The 15,530-nt window shown below is 35.7% G+C and overlaps 1 protein-coding gene across 12 annotated transcripts in view; it reads left to right on the forward strand.

Annotated features, from left to right (window-relative positions):
* pcbp3 (poly(rC) binding protein 3) overlaps positions 1-14,679 on the forward strand; it is a 94,235-nt gene extending 79,556 nt beyond the window's left edge. For 6 of the 12 annotated variants that reach the window (XM_051118316.1, XM_051118315.1, XM_051118324.1 and 3 more), the window contains 4 exons: positions 3,304-3,382; positions 5,354-5,406; positions 9,337-9,506; positions 9,754-14,679. In XM_051118316.1, the coding sequence (XP_050974273.1) occupies positions 3,304-3,382; positions 5,354-5,406; positions 9,337-9,506; positions 9,754-9,808 (357 nt within the window). In that variant the 3' untranslated portion in view covers positions 9,809-14,679. The remainder of the gene's footprint in view (positions 1-3,303; positions 3,383-5,353; positions 5,407-9,336; positions 9,507-9,753) is intronic. The other 6 variants (XM_051118320.1, XM_051118325.1, XM_051118321.1 and 3 more) reach the window with 3 other exon arrangements.
* The last annotated feature ends 851 nt before the right edge of the window (positions 14,680-15,530 follow it).

Below are 15,530 nucleotides of genomic sequence, written 5' to 3' on the forward strand. Positions count from 1 at the left end.
TGAGGAGGTCTATTGTATGATATTAATACTGTGCGTTTGTGTGAAAAACTGCACAATATAAAATCATTTACACTCTTGAAAAATGCAGTATTGCCCCCCAGTGGCTGATTTCTTTCAAATTTCTTACAGACCTTCAGGGCCGTGAGTCAGACAAGCCCAGTGAGTTTTGTTTCGATTGGCCTCCGTTATCCTTGTCTAATTCACTGGGGTTACGGACAAATCTGAGGCATGCATTTTTTTGCGTGAGCCAAGGATTCCAACGACTTAAGACACTTGAGCCTGTGGTGAATGGTTAGGAGTTATAAGCAATTTCATACTTTTGATCGCTGTAGCGCCCCTGTCAGGCCGACTGGGGCGAGCCTTGGTGACATTGTAGACAGTATGAGTACTACCATCCCTCCAAATTTCAAGTCTCTACAACTTGCTCTTTGGTCTTCCCAATCAGTTTTACATCGAGACTGCTAATCCTTGGTCATTCTAACAATTACAATGAGGGTTCAGCGCTACACACTTGAACCCCTAATAAACAGCAGACATCATAAAAGTTGCCATGCAATTCAGTCAAAAGTACAAAGGCAGCGCTCTGACATACAGCATTAAAGTTACATAAAATATAACGTGATGAGATTTTGCCCCTCAGCCAAAACTATTTGCCCTGAAACAAATAACAGATTAATGATACCAAAGACTGCCCATTAGATTTACCCAAAATGAATTATATCTCATGTTTAACCACTGTAGAGACATCAGAGCCAACAGCAAATTCCAAAAGATCTGGCCGAGGTAAGGCTGCTCTCGGCAGGTTCGTGAGTGTTAAACGGCCGCTGACGCCCTGGAGCTCACATCTCCGAAAACGACGAATTAAATAATAATAAAAAAAAACATTATTTTTTATTAACAAACCGCATATTTGAAGTCCCAAAAACTCAAACATGACCTTACATAGCTGCTTTGAAACAATCCATATTGTATAAAGTGCTATATAAAGGTGATCTGTAGGAATATGTGTAAAATACCATCTATGTTTGCTGCTGTCCACCATGTTACCTTTACTGGGTAACACGGTTGATAGGTAACTTAGTTGACATTTGTAGTGTTTCGGGCCAATACTCAACATGGAAGCCTAGAACTACTTAGTGGTATGTTTAAAAACATATTTTCATAAAACAACAAAATAAGTTTTAGTTAAATTGTCTTGTTAAAATTTGCAGCAATAATACTTGTGTAATACTGTTGACAGTCAATTAATCGACTCTTGACACAGAGAGAACATAACTTCTAGTGTTTCATCCATGTGCTTCTACACTGTAAAAAACAATTTGTTTGACTTAAAATAATTTGTAACCTGGCTGCCTTAATTTTAAGTTCAGTCAACTCAAAAAAAGTTTATTCAACTTGAAATGTTAAATTATACTAAGTGACAACTTAGATATTTGAGTTGAATCAACTTAACATTTTAAGGCAGCTGGGTTACTTACCCATCTGTTAAGTTTAGCAAACACAAATATCTAAGTTGTTACTTAGTACAACTTAACATTTCAAGTTGACTAAACTTATTTTAGTTGACTGAACTTAAAATTTTAAGGCAGCAGGGTAACAAATTATTTTAAGCTGACCCAGCAAATTGTGTTTTTTATTTTTTACAGTGTAGAGGGGATATCGTCATACTTATGCGAGAATGGGAAAAAACAATTACTTTTTAAGGGGGGTTTTCTAGTGGGTAACTTAGTTGACAATGGTTTTTTGGACACAATTAAACAAGTTATATTACAATAGACACTTATTATTTTTGAAGCGCACATCCAAATGTCTTGATAACCTAATATAATGAAAGGCAAAACTATGAAATTCATTTATATTGGAGGTAATTTTCATGCTTAAATGCAGAAAAGAATGAGCAACTTCACAAAATCAGACAGCTGAATACCAGGGTTGTATGTGATATGAACATCATTTTTTCAACATGTAGTGTGATTGGGAAAAATATAATTGCGTTCTAGAAAATTAAGCATTAGGGCTTTATACTGATGAAAGTATATTAAAAATATACTTCACAGACATGAGATGTACCCACAATAATAGAATGACCCAAGTACATTCTCACCTAAAAACCCTTCAATATCACACTCCTCTCAGCCAATCAGATTCAAAGTCCAGAAAGAACTGTTGTATAAATTGTAAAATTTCACAATATTATGGTTTTTACTGTATGTTTGATCAAATAACTGCAGCCTTAGTGAGACAAAAATATTTTTTAAAAATCTTTTGAACAGAAGTGTACAGTATATAAGATGGAAAATGAGAAGGCAGGTGTGGAAAAATAAATCTGTATTTTTCACCCACAACAGCATAATTACACATCCCCGTTTGAGAACCACTGCCCTTATCAAAGTGGAAGCACGTTCCCATTCCAGATGATTCCTTAATCCTGATAGCTGTGTTTTCCTCAGCGATAATCTGAATGAATATCTATCAGAGAGAAGGAGAGATGCCATGTGTTAGTTCTTTTCATTTAGGATTGGCAGTGATTGATGCTTAGAGACGCTTCTGCTGACACTGCAATAACTCAAGTCAAGGTTGGACATCCCTTTCAACCTGCTTTAAACTCAGATTTAGAGGGTGTGTGCTGCAACACCCAGCGCAAGTCTGCTGTGGTTCAAAGACTGTTTGTAAAATAGGCTTGTGTGTCCTCTGAAGGTTACCCGCGCACTTATGTGTTTATATCTCTGATGGATACCGGTTCACTCGTAGTTCAGGCGACAAATTATCCTTGGTAATAACGCCAGCTTCTAATGCGTTTAAAGTCTTTTGAGACACTCAGGTTACTTAAAAGCATAAACTACACTCCCCTTTATCTTGAAACAAGAATATTACATGAATATATCGCCAAAATGTCAAAGTTTGAGTCCTTTGTTAAGCTCTGCCCCCTTTGTTACGTCGGAAGTTTTACAGCACAATTTTCAGTAAAATGTGGTCATAAAGTAGTCAATAATATTAAAATTATAAATCTAAAATAATTGCTAGGATGGTTAATTAACATGATTAATTAGCAAATTCTACATATTAAAGCGGGGCTTATCAAAGATGTAGTTAGCGATCGGATGAGATTAAACCACCAAGTCAGGCCAAGTCCTACTAAAGTTTCTATCTCTTCAGCTTTCTCTTTTGCTATTCTTCCACCACAGTGTGTCATGGCTTCTTATCCTCTTTGTCTCTTTGTTCTAGTTTAGTTTCTTGATTTCTTGGTGTGACCTGTCTTTATAACAATAACCTCTTAGCTCTACTGTCCCTCCAAACCCTCAGCAGTTGACCAAGCTCCACCAGTTGGCTATGCAGCAAACCCCCTTTACCCCCCTCGGACAGACCACCCCTGCTTTCCCTGGTACGTACCCACGAGCCCTTTTGAAGTTTCCTTCTCTTTGTACCTGTAGAGACGCTCTCTCTTCGTCTTTCTCTCTCTCTTTCCTTCTCGTTCCATGTCAAGCATCATGACATGCCCGTGGTGGTTGCTCTTCACTTTGTGGATTTTTTTTTTACTAATTTTATTTTTTGTTTGTGTTTGTTGTTCTTCTTCAAAAATCTTTGTTTTATTTTATTTTATTTTATTTATTTTTAATTTTATTTGTTAGTGCTTTATTTTACTTGCTAGTGTTATTTTGTTTATTAGTATTTTCTTAGTTTAAGTGTTTTCCTATCTTATTTGTTAGTGCTTTTTTTTTTTATTTGTTAGTCTTTAATTTGTTAATGTTTGTTTTGTTTTACGTGTTAGAGAGATTTTTAGATAGTTTTTTTTTTTTTTTTTTTTTTTTTTTTTTTTGTTTTTTGGTTCTTTTATTTTACTTGTTGGTTTTTTTTTTTTTTTGGTTTGTCTTTTATTGTTAATTTTTGTGTCATTTTACTTGTTAGGTTTTTTATTTTATATGTTAGTCTTTTATTTTTAGTGTTTTTCTATTTTTACTGTTATTTTACTTATTTACTTTATTTTACTTGTTAGGGTTTTTTTGTTTTATTTGTAAGTGTTTTATTTTTTAGTGTTTATTTATTTTATTGTTTTATTTAAAAAAAAATTGTTTTATTTTACTTGTTTGAGTTTTTTTATTTTTTTTGTTAAGTGTTTTATTTTTTAGTGTTTATTTATTTTCAGTGTTTTATTTAAATAGTTTTTTGTTCGTTTTATTTTACTTGTTAGGGTTTTTTATTTTATTTGTTTGTCTTTTATTGGCCAATGTTCATTTTATTTTACTTGTTAGGGTTTTTTATTTTATTTGTTAATCTTTTGTCTTTTAGTGCTTTTTATTTTTAAGTGTTATTTTAATTGTTTTTTGTTAAGTTTATTTTAGTAATTAGTTTAGTGCCTTTTTAGTGTTTGTTTATTTTTAGTCTTTCATTTTAATAGTTTTTTTGTTTTATTTTACTTGTTAAGGTTTTTTATTTTAGCTGTTAGTGGTTTATTCATTATTGTTTATTTATTTTTAGTCTTTTATTTAATTTTTTTTTGTTAGCATTTTGTTTGTTAGTGCTTTATTTTCTTTCTTTCTTTTTTAATTTTATTAAACAATATACATTGTTTCATTCTTCCTACCCATTATTTCTTTCCTTATTTATTTACTATTTCTCTACTTTTTTTTAAATTTCAAGTTCAACTTTTGAAAAAAAAAAACCTCTCACCTTTCAGTGTTTTTTCTTTTCTTTTCCTTTTTTTGGTCAACTTTTTGTGAAACGCCAAGTCCTGTACTCCTAAGACCTGGGATAAAAGATAGTGAAGTTTTCCTGCTTATGCAACATTGTCACGTACAGGGGACTAATGGTGTAGAATTTTATGCTTGAAAGGAATTACCAATGGCACAAAATGTATTCTTTCCTGCCCTTCAGAAACTGGCGTAAGAGAAGCATATCAGTGTTTTGATTTTACAGACCACGACACATCTTCCATCAAGCTATTCATTATGTATTCATCTTGATAAACACTGCCTTATACAAGCTAAGCCTAAAGCTGTTACTAAGGGCAAACCCAGTGTCTTGTGCCAAGTAGAACATGCTTTGTTATTCACACATATATCAAACATATATCTAATACACATTTGTATTAGTCCAAGGGCAGACTGTAGGAAAGTTTGTCTTGACAGAAAACAAGATGTGAGAACCTCTAGAGATATTTATGTTAGTTTAAGGTGAAAAAAGGCCTCTATAAAAAAGCCTCAGGAGGACTAAGAGTTTCTCGCACTCTGCACCTGGTCCATTAAGGCCACTGGTCTTTTAAAGCTCACACTGAGTGTTGACACTTTCCAGTGTGTGTATGCAGTGCTGTTTATCCTAGGCTGTCTCTCGAGCTTCCCTCTGCTCTCTGATCCAGGTTTGGATGCCAGTCCCCCGGCCAGTACTCATGAACTCACCATTCCCAATGATGTGAGTATAAAGATTGATGTTCTGTTTTGACTGCCATTACCTTGTCAGAAAATCCTAACTGATGACCGAAATTTCATTTTATTTGAGAATGTATGTCTGATGTGAAGTCCAAGTCAGGGCCTTTCAAGAACAAATCTAAGTCAAAGTAAAAAAAAAAAAAGTCAGCACTACATATTGTTATTGTTTTGTATTTTTTTAACCCTCTGGTTGTGTTCGGACTCCTGTCACACTTGTGGTGTTCCTGGTCAAAAATGACTGGACTCCCAACAATTGCTTATAAATCTCTCATTATGGTATATTATTCTTTTTGTCAACTTGTTTTCTTTCATTTAGGACTGGTTTTGTGTTTCTGTTTGCATCTGATTAATCGTAGGCCTCATTTTTCTGAGAGTAGGTACCTCGTTTGGAGTCCGGTCCTTTTTGACCGGGAACACCACAAATGTGACTTAGAACAGACTAATGTGACTAATAGAAACACAAAACAAGTCCTAAATGAAAGGAAACAAGTTGACAAAAAGATTGAATCCAATTTTTGGTGATAATATAGCATAATGAGATATTTATAAGCAATTGTTTGGAGTCCAGTCATTTTTAACCGTGAACACCACAAGTGTGACTTTTTGCAATTTTGTACAAAATAAAAGCATTTAAAAGCAAACTTCCTGATTAAACATTCAAGCACATTAATGTGAGAAACCATGCAAATTTTTATAATTTTTTATTAAAAAAAATGATAAAAAAAATAGTGTGTATCACACTAGTGTGCTTTAGTGTTTAATCAGGAAGTTTGCTTTTAAATGCTTTTATTTTGTACAAAATTGCAAAATGTCACAGTTGTGGTGTTCACGGTTAAAAATGACCTGTTAAAAATACTTTTGGCAATAATGAGATATTTATAAGCAATTGTTTGGAGTATTTTTGACCGGGAACACCACAAGTGTGACTAGGTGAAATGAAACACAAAAAATTACAAAAATTAAAAAAAATTCAGAGAAGTACTTACACTATATTTGCCAAAAGTATTCGCTCACCCATCCAAATAATCGGAATCAGGTGTTCCAATCACTTCCATGGCCACAGGTGTATAAAATCAAGCACCTAGGCATGCAGACTGTTTTTACAAACATTTGTGAAAGATTGGGTCGCTCTCAGGAGCTCAGTGAATTCCAGCGTGGAACTGTGATAGGATGCCACCTGTGCAACAAGTCCAGTCGTGAAAATTCTTCGCTCCCACATATTCCACAGTCAACTGTCAGCTGTATTCTAAGAACGTGGAAGCGTTTGGGAACGACAGCAACTCAGCCACGAAGTGGTAGGCCACGTAAACTGACGGAGTGGGGTCAGCGGATGCTGAGGCGCATAGTGCGAAGAGGTCGCCAACTTTCTGCAGAGTCAGTCGCTACAGACCTCCAAACTTCATGTGGCCTTCAGATTAGCTCAAGAACAGTGCACGGAGAGCTTCATGGAATGGGTTTCCATGGCCGAGCAGCTGCATCCAAGCCATACATCACCAAGTGCAATGCAAAGCGCCGGATGCAGTGGTGTAAAGCACGCCGCCTCTGGACTCTAGAGCAGTGGAGACGCGTTCTCTGGAGTGACGAATCGCGCTTCTCCATCTGGCAATCTGATAGACGAGTCTGGGTTTGGCGGTTGCCAGGAGAACGGTACTTGTCTGTCTGCATTGTGCCAAGTGTAAAGTTTGGTGGAGGGGGGATTATGGTGTGGGGTTGTTTTTCAGGAGCTGGGCTTGGCCCCTTAGTTCCAGTGAAAGGAACTCTGAATGCTTCAGCATACCAAGACATTTTGGACAATTCCATGCTCCCAACTTTGTGGGAACAGTTTGGAGCTGGCCCTTCCTCTTCCAACATGACTGTGCACCAGTGCACAAAGCAAGATCCATAAAGACATGGATGACAGAGTCTAGTGTGGATGAACTTGACTGGCCTGCACAGAGTCCTGACCTCAACCCGATAGAACACCTTTGGGATGAATTAGAGCGGAGACTGAGAGTCAGGCCTTCTTGTCCAACATCATTGTGTGACCTCACAAATGCGCTTCTGGAAGAATGGTCAAAAATTCACATAAACACACTCCTAAACCTTGTGGACAGCCTTCCCAGAAGAGTTGAAGCTGTTATAGCTGCAAAGGGTGGACCGATGTCATATTGAACCCTATGGATTAGGAATGGGATGTGACTTAAATTCATATGCGAGTCAAGGCAGGTGAGCGAATACTTTTGGCAATATAGTGTATACCCAGTGTGAACAGAGTCAGTAAGTTTGAGGCCAGTGTGATAACATTAATTAGTATTTTCGCGAAAAATAAATTATTTTCCGGGTTTTTTAAAAATCTCTCTGATATCACCTTTCCTAGTAATAGTATAGCAAAGTCATAGCAAGTTTCAAAACGCGCTAAATGCGGCTAAAGTAAACAATCTCTCAAAGCAGCTCGTCAGTCCACAGAGAGGAAGAGAGGGGTGAGGCGAGCAGAGCTCATTTGCATTTAAAGGAACAATCCCTCAAATTGGGAAGATTTTTGCAGAGCTCATTTTGAAGGGTTTTTTTACACAACCATTGAGAAATTTTAACCAAAGTATATTATAGACTTTTCATTAAGATCCTAAAGAATCATAATAACTTGTGGAAAATGGGCATCCAATGACCCCTTTAAAAAAAATCTAAATCTATTGTAGCCGACTAAATCAGATTGTCTAGGCAGATCAATGAATCACTCAGTCCATGTCCATAGTAAACTTCTTTACTGTTCCCATTTGAATCATGCATCAGTATGAATGTGGTTCTATAAATGAACAATAATAACAATAATGAATCTAATCAAACATCTATACACACTTTACCAGCTTATAATAGGCATGCTTTATCCTAAGATGAGCAGCCACCAGTCCCATAAATACATTCAAAACATTCAAAGAGCCTTTTCCTAACAATTTATTTTTTGTAGATTTCCAAATTGCAAGTTTTGCTGTACCAGACAGGAAGTTCAGTAGTGTCAACATATTTTTCCTGCTTGCTGAATATTTTGGACCATAAATAAAAATTTGAAAAGAGAAAGCTTCACCAATTCCTGCAAACCATTGAGATAAAAGAGAGAAAAGATCATTTAACCGAGAACACTGTACAAATAAATGAAAAACTGTTTCAACTTCTAAACAAAAAGGGCAACTCACCCCTACAGCAGGATTTAGGTGCACCACGTGTCTGTTCGTTGCTATGGCCCCATGTACAATCCTCCATTGGAGGTCACCCGTTCGTTTGTCAATTGGTCATTTATATAGGGATCGCCAACAGCCTCTAGGGGAAGAATTAGTTCCGAAAAACTTCATTTTGTTGCTGGAATTCCTCTCAAAAACCATTGAGAGAGAGAGTGAGAGATGACAGTTGTGTGTGTGTGGTATCTGCAAGTTGCAGCTGTGCGTCTCTACAAACAGTTAATGACTTCAAAAACAGTGATTTCACCACCTCGTTGCTGAGGAATATAATGTATCGATCTAGGCTATTTTTTAAAAAAAAAGTCGTGAAGAGTTGTTGCCAACAACTCTACGTGTGTGTGCAGGGTAATCTGTGATTTCCGACCTCTCTCCCTCTCTCTCTTTCTCTCTGTGTGTTTGTGTGCATCAATTAGAGCAGCGCATTAATATAGAACAATGATTAAACTGACTTGGAACTACCTGTGCATTAAATGGTTTTACTGCATACCTGCCAGCCAATCAGAATCCAGTATTCAGACAGACCATGAAATAAGTTACGTTAAACCATACAAGTCGCAATACCCACGGTTCCCTTTAACAGTATCAGTGTTGAAAATAAAGTCTTTCAGTTGCAAATATTACAAAAAGAACCATATTTTCTGTAACACAAACTGTGTTTTCTTTGTGACCGTCCTTTAAGAACCTTTCCGCTTTCTTCCCAGCTAATAGGCTGCATAATCGGGCGCCAGGGAACCAAAATCAACGAGATCCGTCAGATGTCTGGAGCCCAGATCAAAATAGCTAATGCCATGGAAGGGTCATCAGAGCGCCAGATCACCATTACAGGAACCCCCGCCAACATCAGCCTTGCCCAGTACCTCATCAACGCAAGGTGAGTCTTTTTCCATTTTCCTCCAAACTGCAGTCACATAACATTTTTACGGTGTTCTAACTCAACACACTTTCTTAAAAGCAGCTCAGATAGGATCTTCACACTGTACAGAGCAGTGTGTTTGGGGGAAGCAGAGATGTTTAGCCACAGGCCCTCTAAATCTGTTCTTGTGTGTGATGTTAAGGCTTGCAGGTTAGCGGCCGGGGCGATACTAATGCATATTGCTTTCCCACGGTTCTGATGGCAGGTTCAGAGACGTGGCCGCCATGTGGAATGACCCCTCATCAATGACTACATCCTGAAGCCCCAAACTGCTTTCATTATCTGAAGCTATCAGCAGCTGATTCCTAATAAATGCTATATATATATATACAATCTTCCCTTAGAACACACCAACCTTTCCCTTAAACCCCATGGTCAACTTCATCAGTAGCTACATTCATGTAGGCAGACTACTGACATGTTTAAAAAAGGAAAAAACAAAAAAAAAAGCAGGACAACCGTAGTATGATTTGTTCATGTTATGCAGTGTTTCAGTGTAGTATTTTAGCATGCTGAATGCTTGGATCTTGTTATATATTTATTTATTATTATTAGATTAGTTCAGTATGGTTGCTGTAGTTAAGATTTCAAAAATGTAAAAAGTGCATTGCATCCAATAGCATTTTCTAGCAATGCTGTTGGCAAGGAGCTAGTGATGTGATGCAGGTGTTGTAACGCATGTCAGAATCGAGGAGATGTTGGAAACTGTGTTTCTTTAAAAGCGGAAGAGATTTTATTTTTACATTTGATTGTTTTCTGCATAACCGAATCGACAGTAGTGCATGCTTATTACTCGCCGTGGAGAGCAACGAGGCGGAAAAAGCTATCGTTCTTGTACAGAAGTGTCAAATGCTTTCAGAATTATTTTATGTTATCTATTTTTTCTATCTTTTCCTTACCCCTTCCCCTTTTTCCTCTTCCCTTAACTATTCTAGGCTGACGTCTGAGGTCACTGGAATGGGCACTCTCTAATTTCTACCCATGATCCTTCACTGCATCACATGACCCTTGAGCCAATGGCATTGCACCTAGTTTGTTTTCTCTCTGTACTTTTGCTGTCCTGTATTTTCAGTAATTCTAAACTCATTTCTATTCTATAATGTGCACATATTTAAAATCTCAGTTTGATGTTCCTCCTACTCAACCTTTGTTGTGCTCCTTTGATTATTACCTTCTTATAATTATTTTAAAAGACACTTTATATTTTTTTTTACTCTCTAGTACCTCACGTCACCGTTGTCCTGTTTTGGCATCGCTTTCACTGTGAATTCACGTTTTCCAGTCCGTATTTTGTGGGTGTGGTACAGCAAAGCCAATGAAATCCTCAACTTTCCCAGGCCAGATTGAGTTAGTCATTTTTAAAGTAGCAGTCCTGTGCTTTTTGCTCCAGGACTTTGCGCACCGGGTACCTTACAACAGTGCATCTCATACATGAATAATGAAACAAACTGATGGAGTTGGAATGTTTGCACCACGCCTGTGCGATTTGTTTTGCATCTGTCATTGTGGCATGCAGAGTAACACAGAGAATCCATTATTAGCTTCTTGTATTCACTTTCAGAACCGAGCGGAAGAAGAAAATCAGCGTGGAAACAAACGATATGAGGATGTATAACCCGCGCTCACAGCTTTACGGCATGCTGAGCCATTTCAATTCAGCCCACAATCTAAGTTTAAGTAATTGAATATATTACAGCAGAATTATTTATAGGATATTTTTATATGCGACATGTTTTTGCAGTAGTATGAGAAATACAGGGGCTTTATTCCTTTGGAAGTGAATACAGATGTGCTGATAATGAAATCTGCGCCATGCTCCTCTACCATATGCTCTTTCTCTCTGTGAGTATGGTAAACTCTCATGAAGGGTCCAAAATTAACTTTTTGCCACTCCTGAACACTTGGGATTAATATTTTGTAACTGCCATGAAAATCTACTTTGCATTATTTTTGGGATCTGAACCACAGGCCTCTTTTATGAGGAACAAGTTGGGATTTCTGAAGGCAAAAATTAATGTGAAAATGTTTTTATTTTTAGGATCCACATCATGGTCTTGTTTGTAAAATGCGCTTATGACCAGATTTGATTCCTAAATTCCATGGAGTTCATCCTGTGTCAATCGTGAGGAAGAAATCGGAATTTATAAAGGCAAAAACTGACGTAAAAATGTTTTATGCATATGCATTTTGCATTTTGATATTAACATATATAATTGAATAGAATATTGTTCTTAAAAATGTTCACTGCCGTTCAAAGGTTTGACTTCAGTAAGATTTGTGATGTTTTTTTTAAAGAGGATTATTATGCTCATTGAGGCTGCATATATTTATAAAATAACTGTTTTCTATGTGAATATATTTTAAAATGTAATTTATTCATGTGATGCAAAGCTGAATTTTCAGCGTTATTACCTCAGCATTCAGTGTCACATGATTCTTCAGAAATCATTCTAATATGTTGATTTATTATCAATGTTGAAAACAGTTATGCTGCTTAATATTCAGTTGGAACCTGTGATACTTTTTTTACAGGATTCTTTAATAAATATAAAGTTAAAAAGAACAGCATTTGTTTAAAATAGAAATCATTTATAACAATATAAATGACCATTTAAAAGTTTGTGGTCAGTAAATTTTTCTTTTTTCTTTTTTTGAAAGAAAGTAATATTTTTATTCATCAAGGATGTGATAAGTTGCTAAATTAACTTTATATTCATCAAAGAGTCCTGAAAAAAAATCACAGGTTCCAAAAAAAGAATAGAATGAAATAGAATGATTTCTGAAGCATCATGTGACACTGAAGACAGGAGTAATGGCTAATGAAAATTCACCTTTGCATCACAGAAATAAATTATATTTTAAAATATATTAAGAAAGAAAACTATTATTTTGAACTGTTATAATATTTCACAATATTACTGCTTTGTGTGTATTTTTGATCAAGTAAATACAGCCTTGATGAGCATAAGAGACTTCTTTAAAAAAAATACTGAAAAGCCCTACTGATCCCAGACTTTTGAACGACAATGCGTATGGACATTTTATAAATCGGTTATAGGAACACCTTGGAAACTGTTGTATGTTCACATTTAGAATCATAAAAAGTCTTTATAAATGAGGCTCTGATATCACATTACAATCTTATTCAACTTTGATCAATTTGTACTCAGATTTGGCAGTTGGCGAGTGTTCATTTTGGACCCTGCCCTCATGCGTCCAGCTCCACACTTCATTTCTGACGGTGTTTTCCATATTGCTCTCCAAAACCATACTTGTCAATCGAACTGAAAGACATGCACAGGCTCTGCATGCGTCTGACGAAACTAAGAGGTCGTTCTCCACTGACAGCTTTTGAAACATGCGCACACACAGTCGACACAGCTGCCATGGCCATATTTCTGCTATACATCCCAAGAGCGCTTTGTTATTTTCCCTAGGCCACTCTTCAATGATAAGTCAATATATTTGTATCTCGGGCTCTGGAATGTTCATGGGTTTTGGCCAGACTTTCAAAAATGATGGCAGATTTAGCACCCTGGTCTGCTCTTAAACATGATTGTTTCTTTATGACAGTTGTTTAGCTTCAGTTAAAGCCACTGTGTATTTTTATTATTATTATTCTTGATTGTGTCTCCTCCTGCTGATGTAGCCTTACTTAGCTCTAATAATATGTTTCTCACATGCAAAATTTGATTGACTTTAAGCTATTTATGTTGCATGTTTTGCTGTGATTAATTATTATTAATTAATGATGCATACAGATTCTTTCCCATTGCTTTATCCACATGTTCAATTATAATTTCATCCCTGACCAGAAGAAGATTTGTGTAATTTCTCCGCTTTCTTTAGGCGGCCTGACTGGCATAAGATGTTGTAATAAATGTGAAGATGCTCTGGGTCGGTATGGTACATGCATCTCATTAGGCAATTATATAAAGACCCTGACGCCACTGAAGTGCTTTTCAAGTCTGGAGACCTTAAAAATGAATGTGTGCTGCCATAAATCCCATTTGTGTTGTAAATAACTGTTGAGAAATTCTTGAGTCTTGTATATTTGGAGATGCTACAAAAAATGAGTTACCTCCCTCTAAAATTAATATGTCATGCCATGCATGTTGAAGATTAGCAGCAAGGCACTCAATTTGTTATTTTTCCACACAAAACCTGTTTAGTCAGTGTACTGAAGCATTTCATCCTTTGACTTCCATTCAAACAGACAGGGGAATGATTGAAGTCATTATTTTTGCAATTTTGTTTGTTGCCGCTGGTGGCGCAGAAATTACACACTTCAATTCTCACCCAGCCAAAACTGTCAGTGTTGTTTTGCTATAGTTAAGCAATTTATTTCCAGTACTGAAGCCCTCTGATTAAGCTCTGAACGGTTCCCAATTTTTTCCTGAAGATTGCGACTAAGCTGAGGTCGTGTTGAGTTCCGCTTTTATCCAAATTGGAACTTTTTCACTCAGCAATCAATATGTATTTCATCCTCCACATTTAAATGTGTAAAATGTGGTATCGAGGCTGAAAGTTGAATGTAACTGCTTCAACGTGATTCATTATTCAAACTCTAGTTTACCTTTCTTGCCATTTTCCAATTGCATGGTTTTTTACATGAGAATATGTAATCATGCACTTGAAGGAACAATTTTTTTTTTTACAGATTAATTATAGGAAATTCTGGAAGCATGTTTTTGCCAAGGGACAGAAAATAAATAAATAAAGGAAATTGCAGCTTTTCATCTGACAATTTGGATTTTTTTCCATCATACTTTTGAGTTTATTTCTCATAATTTGGACTTTTTTCTCAGAATTTCAGCTGTAAACTGCAGTTTTGAGAAGAAAAGTCACTATTGTGAGATAAAACATTACAATTATTTAGTTTTGTTATTCCATGCAGGAGAAAAAAAATTCTACACTCCTAAAAATAAAGGTTCTTTATTGCCATTGATAGTTCCATGAAGAACCCTTAACATCCATGGAAACACAAAAGGTTCTTTATAGTGGAAAAAGGTTAAAATGTTTTTCAGATTTAAAAAAAAAAAAAAAAAAAACGGTTCACTGAAAGGTTCTTTGGGGAACCATAAATGTGACCCTGGTCCACAAAACTATAAGGTCTTTTTTTTTTTTTAAAGCTGAATAAATAGGCTTTCCATTGATGTATGGTATGTTAGGACAATATTTGGCTGCAATACAACTATTTGAAAATCTGGAATCTGAGAGTGCAAAAAAAAATCAAAATATTGAGAAAATCACATTTAAAGTTTAAACCACATTAAGTTCTTAGCAATGCATATTACTAATCAAAAATTAAGTTTTGATGTATTTACAGTGGGAAATTTGCAAAATATCTTCATAGAACATGATCTTTACTTAATATACTAATGATTTTTGGCATAAAAGAAAAATCGATCATTTTGACCCATACAGTGTATTTTTGGCTATTGCTACAAATATACCTGTGCTACTTATGACTGGTTTTGTGGTCCAGGGTCACAAGTGGTTCTTCTATGGACCTGATGAGAAACCCCCATTTTGGAACCTTTATTTTTATAAGTGTATTATTATTTATTTTTTTTAAGTCAGAATTGTGAGATTTAAACTCAGAATACTGAGGGAAAAAGTCGGAATTGAGAGATGTAAATTTGGAATTGTGAGAAAAAGTCAGAATTCTGAGTTCATATCTTTATATTGCAATAAAAAAGTCTGAATTGTGAGATAAAAGTCGCAATTACCTTTTCATTTTTTTTATTTCATGCAAAAACAAGCTTCCGTAGAAAAACTATCTTATTTATTTAATCAGGTACAAAGGCATGCATTTGCAAAGTATTGAAGTTATAAAGATATATATTTCTATATTTCTATTTGGTATGTGTTAAGCAGCCAAATCACAAATATGCACCCAAGAGTTAATTTACACCAAAATCTGACGTTTTATGATTTAATGTCCGTTATGAGCACAGAATTTTTATAATATTGGACTCG

The sequence above is a fragment of the Labeo rohita genome, chromosome 9, assembly GCF_022985175.1.
Source record: "Labeo rohita strain BAU-BD-2019 chromosome 9, IGBB_LRoh.1.0, whole genome shotgun sequence".
NCBI lineage: Eukaryota > Metazoa > Chordata > Actinopteri > Cypriniformes > Cyprinidae > Labeo > Labeo rohita.